Genomic DNA, 12,439 nt, shown 5'->3' on the forward strand with positions numbered 1-12,439 from the left:
ATGAGTGCAGGAGATAGATTAAAAAGGTCAATCGTTCATATATATTAGCTCTGGGACACTTGAAAGACTGGGTCATTGAGCAGAGACAATTAAATCTACTTGTTAAGCTTTTAAACATATGATAAATGTGTTGTCTAAGGTCATTTTAGCAGTAGGGGTGTAGATACAATTGTTTTTATCTCATCAGTTTATTTTCACCTCAGGTTCACTTTAACCAGTTAGCGGAAAACTTTCAGCCGTGGGGATGCGGCGTTTTAGGAGGGGCAATTAGGTTAAAGAGGTTTTAAAAGTAAAAACCTCATTTTTAGGAGACTTCAGAGTCTCTTTAATGTGTCGCCCGCCGCCACTGTGCAAGTATGCGCGCCCACCGCTTGTACCTGTCGGGGCTCAGAGATCCGTGATTGGTGAAGGGAAACAAGTGTTCGCCGAACCAATCGCAGTGCCTGGAATAAATGGACATGACCACGATCAGGGGCCATGTCCATTCATAATAAAAGAAATAGTAAAGTAATGTAAAGAAGAAAAAAAAGTGAACACTTCCTTGGCAAATCAGGATAGTGTTTGTAGCGCCATCTAGTGGTGAAAAGTAAAATTAATAAAATGAATCCCTTCCAAGAATTACTGTTTGCTGTAAAACCTATATTAAACCTCTTTCCAAGATATTGTGAATCGCAAACACGTGAGTTCATTGTTTGTCGCCCAGGAGACATAACGATCTTTATGTATACTTGCTCCATCAGAGACTTCTTCTTTAGCTCAGTGTTGGGGACACTGGCAGAGATCAGCTGTATAGACTGGTTTAAAGGGACTCCGAGCTCACCCAAAAAAAGAAAGTTGTACTCACCAGGGGCTTTCTCCAGCCCAGTGCTGGTCGGGAGGTCCCACGCCGGCGTCCTGGCTCCTCTCCTTCTCCCCGCTCTGGAATGGCTGACAGGCCGCAGCCCGGGCGACACTCGGCAGAGTGTCGGGCTGCTCCTTCCGCGTATGACGCGGCTGACGTCACACGCCGGCCGCCTAGCGTCATCACGGCGGGCGGCGTGGCAGTACTGCGCATGCGCGCTTTAATCGCGCATGCGTAGTACTTTCACACCGGCCGCTGTGATGACGCGAGGCGGCCGGCGTGTGACGTCAGCCGCGTCATACGCGGAAGGAGCAGCCCGACACTCTGCCAAGTGTCGCCCGGGCTGCAGCCTGTCAGCCATTCCGGAGCGGGGAGAAGGAGAGGAGCCAGGACGCCGGCGTGGGACCTCCCGACCAGCACTGGGCTGGAGGAAAGCCCCTGGTGAGTACAACTTTCTTTTTTTGGGTGAGCTCGGAGTCCCTTTTAAACATAGCAGGGAGCAGTATTTAAAACAGCACTAAAATAAACAAAAACTTTTTTTTTTTTTTTTTATCTTGTCTGACAGATTCCTGTACATTCAGCTGCATGCTGAAGTTCACAGTGAAGGACTGTGACCCGAATACAGGCGAGGCTGATGAAGAGGGATATGACGATGAGTATGTGGTAAGCAGGAGGATATTTTAAAGAAAAACTCTAACCTACATTATAAACCGCATATAGACTACTCAGGGGAAGCTCCCGATTGACTCCCGCCAGTCTGAGTGCTCCCCTGTTTTGATAAAGTATGAAACACCCACTGGATTGGTGAGGGCAGTCAGGAAATTCAGACTTGCCCATGTGCTCCTCTTTGCTAGAAGCTTGAAGTTCTCCTAAGACGTCACTGAAGATTCAGCGGTGGTTGGGAACTGCAACAATAGAAACTCCTAGAAATTAATATAATGCAAACCTGATGTTATCCAAAGGCTCAGTGTAAAAAAACCATAGTATGTTCATGAGAAGTGCTTATCTTCCATGGACATTTCACAAGCAGAGATGACCTTCTATTGACTTTCATGAATGGAGATCATTTCCATGGATGTGACTGGAGAGAATTTTCCAGGGACAAGAGTCGAGGTGATCTTCCATGGGTGTTCAGGAGCAGAGGTGGTCTTCTGTGGACATTCATGAGGAGACAGGATCTTCCTTAGATATTCAGGAGCAGGGACATTCTTGTGTTGAGGTTCATGGGCAGAGATAAATGCGTACATTGGAAAAGTGCGCCGCTGAATTTTTTGTGTCTGATGAACCGTATAGTAGAATACTGCCAATATTCTTAATATCAAGCTTGACCAGCGCTGCATATTATTTCATGTCACTCCCACCACCAGCACTTAATGGAGAGCGACTCACCAATTGAGTTGGACCACAATTCACAATGGTCTAATGCACATGTGGGGCATTCAAAGGCTCCCCTCGCCCAAACGTATTGCTCCATCTTTGCTGCAGCCACCACTAGTAAACAGGGTCCTAGGCAGTTCCACTTTAAAAGTTTCCTCAAATGAAAAACATAAACCTCATAGTCCAACACTATAAAATTCATAGCTTTTATTCCAGATTAGCACTTACAAGCTCCAAGGATAATTAGCGCATAGTTTTTCCCACGGGCTCTCCCCTGCTCAGCCTCCCGGTATGGCCGAATGGTGTCCTCAATCCCTGTGTCTGCGGGTCCACTTCAGTCTCCCCCGCTCGCTTATAATGGAGATATAACGCTGTTCGCAGCACCACCCAATTGATTTCGTCATCAACACGACTCATCCGGGGCACGGAGCTGCGTCGGCGCTGTTACTGCTAATATCGTCACTCGGGCTCTAGGATTGGCCAGGGTTGCCATTCGGCCATACCGGGAGGCCGAGCAGGGGAGAGCCTGCGGGAAAAACTCTATGCGCTACTTATCCTTGGAGCTTGTAAGTGCAAATCTGGAATAAAAGCTATGAATTTTATACAGTGTTGCGCTATGAGGTTTGTTTTTCATTTGAGGAAACTTTTAAAGTGGAACTGCCTATGACCCTGTTTACTAGTGGTGGCTGCAGGCAGCAAAGTTGGAGCAATACGTTTGGGCGAGGGGAGCCTTTGAATGCCCCACATGCGCATTAGACCATTGTGAATTGTGGTCCAACTCAATTGGTGAGTCGCTCTCCATTAGGTGCTGGTGGTGGGAGTGACATGAAATAATATGCAGCGCTGGTCAAGCTTGATATTAATGCTGATTGAAAGGACTAACTTGCCTTATTCTGACTACAGTGAAGCCAAAGTCACATTATATGGGACTTTTTTAACATTTTAGTGAATTGAAAAAGTATTTTTGGCATCTAACTGGACTGATTCATTTGTATGACTCGCAGTTTGAAGTAGCTGCTGAGCCGACATTACGTTTTTAGATTGCATAGAATTGTGCATTGTTTAGTGTGTGCTTGACACACTTTCACTTGGCACGTTATCCTCAAACTTTCATAACTTTGGAATTTTGATATGAGCGCAGGGCTGAACCAGCGCAGGCTGGTACTGGAAATTGTTACTGCCAATATTCTAACAATGCTTCACCAAACCTACATCTCACACCAACCCTCCCTCTACCTACTCCTAATTGTACCTCCAACTACTCCTAAAACTAGCCCTGCTGTTACCTTATGCCTAACACTATCCGTCTCTGCCTGTCCTACTGGTTACAACCCTGTTACACCCAGTTACACACTGAGCGCCACTATAGCCGCAATTAGACAGCCTACATGGGTGCCCAAATCACAGGCGCAGCATGGGGCCTACATTACCTGCCTATATGAACTTCCATAGTCCTTCCTAAGCAGAGGTTATCTACCTTGGAAGTTCATAAGCCAAAATGATCTCCCATAGATGCTCATGAGTAGAGGTGATCTTTCGTGGACAGTTATCAGCAGAGATGATCTTCATTGGAAGTTCATGAGCTGGGAGGATCTTTGATCAAGAATATTTATGGGGGATCAATGTCTTTCATGGATATTTAATGAGCGGCGATCACTCACGTGGAGCAAGTATGTAGCTTTTCTTTCAAGGTCATTGATGTAGAAAATCTAACCAGAGGTTCTCAGTTGCAGCCTGATAATTAGCATTTTAGTAGTAGTAGTGGCAGCCTTCTCACATCAGGAAAATTACTACTTTACTTGTGAGGTTTGGGCCTTTCCAGCCCTTCCAAACGTTCTTTTAATGCAGTAGCTGGCACTCAATTCATCTTGTTTTTTATCTGACAGTATCTCTGGAACTTTAGATTGTTGTATGATAGGTGATTTTTATTGAAGGGAACCCCGTGTTTTCTTTAAAGTGTACATGGGGCAGATTGTGACCTAAAAACAGATACTTACCTACGTTGCTGAGCGTGGATACCCAGAATATATCCAACAGGAGGTTGTCTGATATGTTATTGTGGCCGCTCTACCTGTCATGTACGAGCGCGGACGTACTGTGCCTGCACAAGTATTGGCTGTACCTATGCAGTAAGCCAGAGCTGCTCGTTGACAAGTGGCTTTGGGTTACTGCGCAGACACACTCGCGCTCATGCACAGCAGTGAGCTCAGACACAGACTTAAAGAGAAACATGGACAGTGGCGGTAATCTGGAGGAGGACATAGGAAGGATCCGGAGGCTTCCTTCTTCCTAGGTAAGTATCCGTTTTTTAGGTCACAAGCCACCTGAGGTTTTCTTTAAGAAAAACAGCTTTTTTTTGGCTATAATTTCCCTCCCACTGTGAATCTACCAATAATTTGTGTGTTCAGTTCTCTGAAATCTGGTTCCTCCATACCGCAGCTGGAAGACATTGAAGTGACTGTAGTGGACCATATACAGAAAGTTCTGAAGCCGAACTTTGGTGCCGCCTGGGAAGAGGTGGGAGATGAGTTTGAAAAGGAGGAAACATTCAACTTATCCACAATCAAAACCTTGGAAGGTAAAATCTACTATCCTACTATATACTTCATGATACTGAGCAGTTTGTGTCGATCTGGGAAGTTTGGGCGCCCCATTCAAGTATCCCCCTTAAGGGGAAATTTGGGCACCCGAAAATTACTAGTTTTCCCATTTTTTTTTTCTTTCTTTCTAGGATTGGCACGAGTGGGGGTGCTTAAGGTTAACTGTGTATGGGTTAATGTTAGCCATGGGGTTGAGTGGTTAAGGTTAGGCATCAATAGTGGGAGGGTTCAGTGAGACAATAGAGTGATTTATAAGTAGTGAAGCTGAAAAAACTTTTTTGGGCATTTCTCTGTGCCCTTTTTTCCTTGGTGCCCTTTTTGCATAAATGTGTTTGTGTGGCCAAATGGGAGGATCTTTCATTCCAGTGGTTTGTAGGTTTCTTGGCATCAATTTTTGTACCAGAGACGACCCCCCCCCCCCCCCCCCCCAAAAAAAAGTTTTGTTACAGTTGGGAGCATATAAAGTTATTTTCAAGTGTCTAGCGTTTAGGAACATATGCATTAGCGACTGTAACCATGCTCTATGTTTCTTTCCAGAGGCCGTGGGCAACGTGATAAAATTCCTGGGAATGCAGCCCTGCGAGAGGTCGGATAAAGTGCCAGAAAACAAAAACGCACACACGCTGTACCTGGCAGGTATGGGACTCAGAACATCAGTATGAGTGTCTTTCTCTAGCTGAGGTATACAGTATAATGGCCATAAATCTGTCTTACTAATGCCTTTCTGGCAATCGGCTAGTTGAGGGGGACCCAGTGGGAAACGCCATAGACCAATGGCCACTCCCTGCTTGTGGCAATTTAGTTGTGTCCACTAATCTGTAAAAAATAGGGGACCCAGCGAAGAAAACTCGGGCATGAGGCCCACTACACGGATCAATTCCTCTTTGTGTAGTGCTTTGTTGCTGCTTTTTCCGCTGCCATTTCAAGTTTTGTGGTTCGGGTAGTAAAATTGCAGTAAAGTTGCTTGTGTTTCCTGCTGGGCCCCTTATTTCTTAGAAATTTGTGGTAGCAGTAAGCATCGGTGGATCCCCTCAACTAGATTAGCGCTGCCCTATTTTACTGTAAGTGGTAGAGCATTTATATATTTAAGCCTGAATGAAAGCCATCAACCTTGTGAAAAATAGAAAGGAAATTGAGAGCTCACAATAGTTTAGTATGTTAAAGTCACGCTAAATAGAATCAAAGTGACTGAATACTCGCAAGGAAGGGTAATCTCTAAGGCAATCACTGTATAGGCAGCTTGGAAGATTAGACCCGACCCCACTCGGGGTTAAGAAGTTGCTCTCTGTAGATCGGAAAATAGGGGTACGTCCCTTCACCAATGGTGGACAAACTTATAGGTTTTTGGATAAAACAGACGCCAAGAAGATTTAAAAAAACACAAAAAAAAACACCTTTAAAATGGAAGGTAGTGGTAAACGTACCTCCCCATTGCAGATTCGAAATTGTCTGATTCTGGCAATATTTTATTGTATATGCCACAAAAAAAAATGCAATGCGTTTTGCAAGTATTTTACCCGCTTCTTCAGGGAAGAGTAATTGATTAGGAGCTCTTTGCGGGCATGGACGAAATTTAGCAACCATTTAGTTACCTCTCCCAGTTGCAACCTCGGTAACTGCCCTTCTCTTGATCACATGACTAAAGCCTCCCAGGAGGGGAGCGGACTAGGGGATTGTGCAGTACACTTACCTAGCTGTCCATCCTGCAGAGCAGTAGTAGGGGTGTGTTCAGGGGAGGGCGGGAAGGTGGAGAGGGTGAGGCAGAGAAAGTGACGTGCACATGGGACCTTCCTATTGGAATCTGCTGTGTCCATTTTGACGTAAACTGCTACAAAGGAAGTAGGGGTAACACATGGAAGAAAAGTTGAATGAATACGGCATATGACATAATCCCCACCCCGTTTCATGTTTTGTTTATTAGGCACATGTTTGCTAGAAAGTCCCATAAACTCTATTTGAAAGACTCCTTTTGTGTTTTTTTTACAGGTGTGTTTCGGGGTGGCCATGACATCTTAGTTCGTGCGAAGTTGGTCCTGACAGATACTGTAACGATGCAGGTCACAGCCCGCAGTAAAGAGGAGTATCCGGTGGATGCCATCATGGCCTCAGTCGGTTAAACTGCTTCAAGACACACTACAGAAGGAAGGAATTCTGCTCTATTGTACATTACCCCATCAGGCAGAGGGGGCCAGGAACCTGCCGGACACTACGGCTTCATAGATTCCCATATTCCTGCTAGTAAACTGCTCCTGTCTTCTCTCCTAATTGTATTCAGCAGCCATTTGCAACTTGCAGCCCTGCTGCGATTGTGGAACTACGAGTCCCAGAATGCACTGCCTGCCTCGGGTCAGAAGTTGCAAATGACTGCTGCAAAGGCCAGACAGACGGTTTAAAAGTGCTTTTACCACACACGAGAAATCACTGGTCAAGAAGTATCTGTCTATTCTTATCAATGTGGGTGGGTGAAATTACCATCTGGAAAGTTCTGTTTAAATATTTCTCCATTTTATAATTAATTAAATTCTCTAAAATCTAAAATTCCCTGTACTCCTCTGTGTTTACATTTTTTGCATCTTTCCCGAAACAGTGAGTCAAGTGTTAATGTAGTGCCCCTAATGGTGGAGGACTGACTTTGCCAGGCATATATCTAGTCTAGGGATGGTCTAGGAAAATTCATGGAGAAGTATCATGTGATCATGTGATGATGTGATCTGTTTGGTCAGGTGATGGATCTACAAAGCTCTGATTTGCTAGTCATGATCATGTGCTAAAGCAAAATGTGATCACAGCAAATCAGAGCTTTGCTAATCTGTCAGCTGATCAAACAAATCACGTTTCTCCATGAGTTCTCCTAGATCTGACCATCATTAATCTCATTACATCATCCACCCTCAAGTTTAGGATAATATGAGCATTTTCACAACTCAAGTTTTTCTGAGGTGGGATCCCTAGGGGTTATTCATGAAGATGGAGGCAAAGAAACGGGCATGGTGGCGTAGTGGATAGCACTGTCGTCTTGCAGCGCTAGGTCCCTGGTTTGAATCCCAGCCAGAGCACTATCTGCACGGAGGTTGTATGTTCTCCCCGTGTCTGTGTGTCTCTGGGTACTCTGGTTTTCTCCCACTCCCAAAAAACATGCAGATAAGTTAGTTGGCTTCCCCCTAAATTGACCTTAGACTACAATGGACATATGATTATGGTAGGGATTAGATTGTGAGCTCCTCTGAGGGAAAGTTATTGACAAGACTATATACATGTATAGCGCTGTGGAAAATGTCAGCCCTATATAAATAATAATAAAAGAAAGCGGGAGTAGAGGATGAGACGTTGCCCAGAGCAACCAATCAGAATTCTTTTTAGTTTCCTTAGTAGTCTGTTGGCTTTAGTTTGATTGTTGCCATTTTTTGCCCCTGCCTTGATGAATCATCCCTCTAGAGCTATGTAGATCAAGGTATGATCTTCAACCACTGCAGTCATGCACTTGGGGTACTGACAGCAGATTTTTAAAATAAAGCAAATGAAAATTGTGCTATTGTAGGAATTAACTATGCAGTGTTGCTGCACATCACATCATACGGCTTAACCTCCCTGGTGGTATTATTTCCAGATTTTAGGGTCTAAGAGTGTTGCATTTTTTTTTTTTGCACCCTTTCAGACCCTAAAACAATCATGCCGCCAGAAGCCTGCAGCAGCCCCTGCACTTACTCATCCTCACTGGCGTACCAATAGGGGATGCGACCCCTGCCGTCGCAGGGGGGCCCGGGGCCTCCCTAGGGCCCACTCAGGGACTTTTGGGGGCAGGAGGGGTCGCAGCATAAGAGGAGAGTGTGGCAGATCGGTGGGGAGGGGGGAAGTTCCCCCCCCCCCCCCCTCACCTCGGCTCTCCTCTCTGCGCTCCCCTCCTGCAATCATTGGTGGCAGCAGCGGCGGTGGCGGCAGGATGAATACATTACCTCCTTCTCCCTGGAGGACTTCCGTTCTAAGAGCTTCTTACAACTCCCTGTGTATACAGGAAGTTGCTCTTAGAGAACGGAAGTCCTCCAGCGAGAAGGAGGTAATGTATTCATCCTGCCGCCACCTCCGCTGCTGCTGCTGCCACCAATGATTGCAGGAGGGGAGCGCAGAGAGGAGAGCCGAGGTGAGGGAGGGAGGGGGGGGACTTCCCTCCTCCCCACCGATCTGCCACACCCTCCTTTTTTTTTTGCAGGGGGGCCCGGGGATTTCTAGGTACGCACCTGCACATTCTCCTGGGATCCAGTACTGCAGTGCTCCCTCTGTACTCCAGGTGGCACTGTAACCCTATAGTGAGATTGGTGGCAATCTCCTGGGGGGGGGGGGGGGGGGGGGATGCAGAGCCTCAGAGGACAGGAAGAAGGGCTGCTGGCGTCTGGATCCCTGGGGAGGTGAGTGAAAACGCCTGCTGGGCACGCTATTGCTCTGCATAGACCTTGCGGTGGTCACCATGAGTCTAGCTGGAGGTTACCGCTCAGAGCTGCGGTTTTCTACTGCCGATCCCGACTCGGGGGTTGCCGTCAGGGATGTTTAAGTAAACCTGAGCTAAAGACATGCTACTTGACGAAGAAGAGGGAAGCCTCTGGATCCTGTAGAAACTTCCCATGTCCTCCTCACTGCTGCTCGCCGAGACTCTGAAAGATCTGAGTTGCAACATTCTTCAGGCATTAGTGTAGGCACTCACACAGGCTCAGTACGGCTGCACTAGTGCCTAAAGAGGAGCGTGGCCGCAATGTGATTACTGATAAGCCATTGTTGGAATTTTTTCGGGGAGGGGGGTGTCAGAGGTCAGCAATGGGGAACCGGAGAACGGCATGGGATATATCTATAGGATCCAGAGGGCTTTCTCTTAGGTACGTGTTTTAACTTGAGGTTCGTCCCGAGTACACTTTAACTCCACAGAATCCAGTCTAAGGGTGGCCATACATGGTACAATTTTTCATTTTTTTTTTTTATTAGATCATTTAGTTGGATTATTCCGTTAGATCGAATATAAAGCTTTTTCCAGCATGTCCAATCTGATTTTACTCGAAAAAACGGGATAATCGTTCGAATTTCTTGATCGAAAAAAAAAAAAATTTCAACTTTCATTTTATTTGATTATTTAGATCGAATAAACGGGATAATCTAACGTTTTTATTGTACCATGTATGGCCACCATAATAGAAAGCTAAGCTCTACGTGGGTCAGGAACTGATTTAATTGGCTTCTTGGCCCTGTGAGCCGATCACGGGATGAAACCCGAAAAATGTTTTTTTAATCCTTTAAAGCAAATCTGTGAATATATTTTAAAAAAACAAAACACACACACACACATTGGTGTCTACAGTATTCTGAATTAAAGTATTTTCTGCAAATTACTGTTGCTCTGGCTCCTTAGGTTCGGCTACAATTTTGCTCCAAAATGGTACTTCCTGGTCCAAGATGGCCACAACCTTTACAAAACTTTCAGGCTGCGGCTTTCCTGTCTGTTCATGCACGCTGCACTCCCAGGCGGTCCACCCTGCTCCTAGCTTGGGCAGAGAGGGTGCCCATGCGCATAATCAATGTGCCTCTCTGAACCTGGCACACGCTGCAGTCATCGCGCATGAGACGAGGAGGAGGCAGAGATGGGCGCTTGTGAGCCAGAGCTACAGAGGTCATCTCTGCCTCGTCCTGTTACAACAGTACACGACCAAGTTGGTCAAGTACCTTTGCAGTGATTTCAGGGTCTGGGAGGTGCTCGTATGGCCGCGGGATTACCACAGAAGGGTATGTGACCATCAAACGAACAACTATATACTTTTTAAATTGAAAACAAATACTCCAATATTGCTTTAAAGCAGGGATGTCAAACCGGTCCTTCGAGGGCCGAGGTCCTCGCACATGGTTGACACAGCTCAAATGAATTGATGGGTCTGAATCAGGCAAGGTGTGGTCCATCAGGTAGAACACATTCCTCTCTTTCTCAGTCCATCCTAAACGCTGGCATGGATCTGGCCCTCCAGGCCTGGAGTTAGTTACCTGTGCTTTAAAGTGTTCCCAAGGCGAACCTTGGGTCAAAGTTGAATATTTACCGAAGAAGAGAAAAGCCTCTGGATCCTTTAGAGCAGGGGGTGCCCATTGCATCCATCGCATTCTACCAGTAGTTCGCAAAGGACTGCCGAGTAGCTTGTGAACAGATGCTCCAAGTAGTTAAGCTGTGCTGCACGCTACCAGTGCAGCGCCGGTGTTCCGACGTGATAACCTACACGTCGAATTTGCCTACATCCACTGTCAAACGTATACCAGGAGGATTAGGGTTAGGGTTGGGGGAGGGGAAGGGATAGTAAAAGTCTATGGGATGTAGGTTAGTTCGATGTGTAGGATAAAGTGTTGGAGCACCGGCCAGTCACAGCACGAAAAGCAAAGTGTCATTCTTTGTGTCCCTTCTTCTTCGGACAGTTCACAGACCTGGAATGTGTCCGCAGCCCCTTCCCTTTAGCAGTTCCCGCGGGCTTGGGAGTAGGAGGAGCTGCTGTTGTGTTGCAGCCACTCCAGCCGGTAGCAACCGCATCCCCTCCTGCTCCCTCGACTGCTACCTCTGGACCTGGCTATGGCTTCTTCCCTGTGCCCGGTCTCCTGCTTGGCACAACCAATCACTACATCTGGGGGCCAGGACACCACCCTGTAGTCTGACTGCATGAGTTTTTACCAGCTGCTGCTGCCAGCACACAGTGGCGACTGACCGGGACCAACAAGCCAGCCAGGCTGCCAGGTAATGGCTCTACTCAGCTCCATCATTTGATTTTTCATCCGAGGTTCACCACTGGTTCTGACTGTAAAAAAAAAAAAAAAGTTTAACCAATCTGGGGCTTTACCTGCCCCCTGCAGACGTCCTGTGCCCGCTCTGGGACAAACCAGTTCTCTGGTGCCCTGCAGCAAGCTAGTTTTTGTTTCTGCCGACTGGTCAGTGTGCCTGCATGGCCCTGGCTGTGCGTGTCTTTGTTCACGCTCCCATTGCTGTCCTATGCAGTACAAGAACATGTTGTACTGTGCATGCACAAAGTGCTCCTGACGCCAAGGCCACAAGTGTGCAGGCCACTGACTGTCCAGAAACTATCACACTGTGGGGGACTGGAGGATGGGTCTGTCCTGATGCAGGCACAGGACATTATAGGGGGCCAGTAGAAGCCCCAGGTAAGTTAAAATGTATGTATATATATATATATTCAGTTAAGGTTTCCTTTAGGCTTTGGAAATATATAGCTGACTGTAAAACAGAAATGCAAACATCATTTATATGGTACGAGTTTGTGCAGCACTGCAATTTCGATGACAAAAGTGATTTTTTTTTTTCTCAAAATGTTGAAGAAGTGAAGTCACCACAGCAGGATCTTCCACCAGACAACCTAGGCAGCTGCTTGGGGCCTAGTGTGGCTCTCTAGGGGCTCACCTACCACCTTCTCTGACCTCTCTACTTCAGCTTCTCAAAAGAACCACAAGGGGGCCCCAGATCCATAGCGCCCAACTGTCCCAGTCCCTCTTTGGAAGCCCTGTCCCTCTGTCGTCAATTTTTCAGGACTTTGTCCCTCTTTTTATGTAAATATATATTTATCTACTAAAAATGGGATTGATTGACTCTAAACTT

The 12,439-nt window shown here is 46.5% G+C and overlaps 1 protein-coding gene across 1 annotated transcript in view; it reads left to right on the forward strand.

The window, feature by feature from the left end:
• COPG1 (COPI coat complex subunit gamma 1) overlaps positions 1–7,356 on the forward strand; it is a 51,442-nt gene extending 44,086 nt beyond the window's left edge. The window contains exons 21-24 of the mRNA XM_068252701.1: positions 1,407–1,504; positions 4,658–4,796; positions 5,356–5,454; positions 6,805–7,356. Of these exons, the coding sequence (XP_068108802.1) occupies positions 1,407–1,504; positions 4,658–4,796; positions 5,356–5,454; positions 6,805–6,935 (467 nt within the window). The 3' untranslated portion in view covers positions 6,936–7,356. The remainder of the gene's footprint in view (positions 1–1,406; positions 1,505–4,657; positions 4,797–5,355; positions 5,455–6,804) is intronic.
• The last annotated feature ends 5,083 nt before the right edge of the window (positions 7,357–12,439 follow it).

This window comes from Hyperolius riggenbachi, chromosome 9, assembly GCF_040937935.1.
Source record: "Hyperolius riggenbachi isolate aHypRig1 chromosome 9, aHypRig1.pri, whole genome shotgun sequence".
NCBI classification, from domain to species: domain Eukaryota; kingdom Metazoa; phylum Chordata; class Amphibia; order Anura; family Hyperoliidae; genus Hyperolius; species Hyperolius riggenbachi.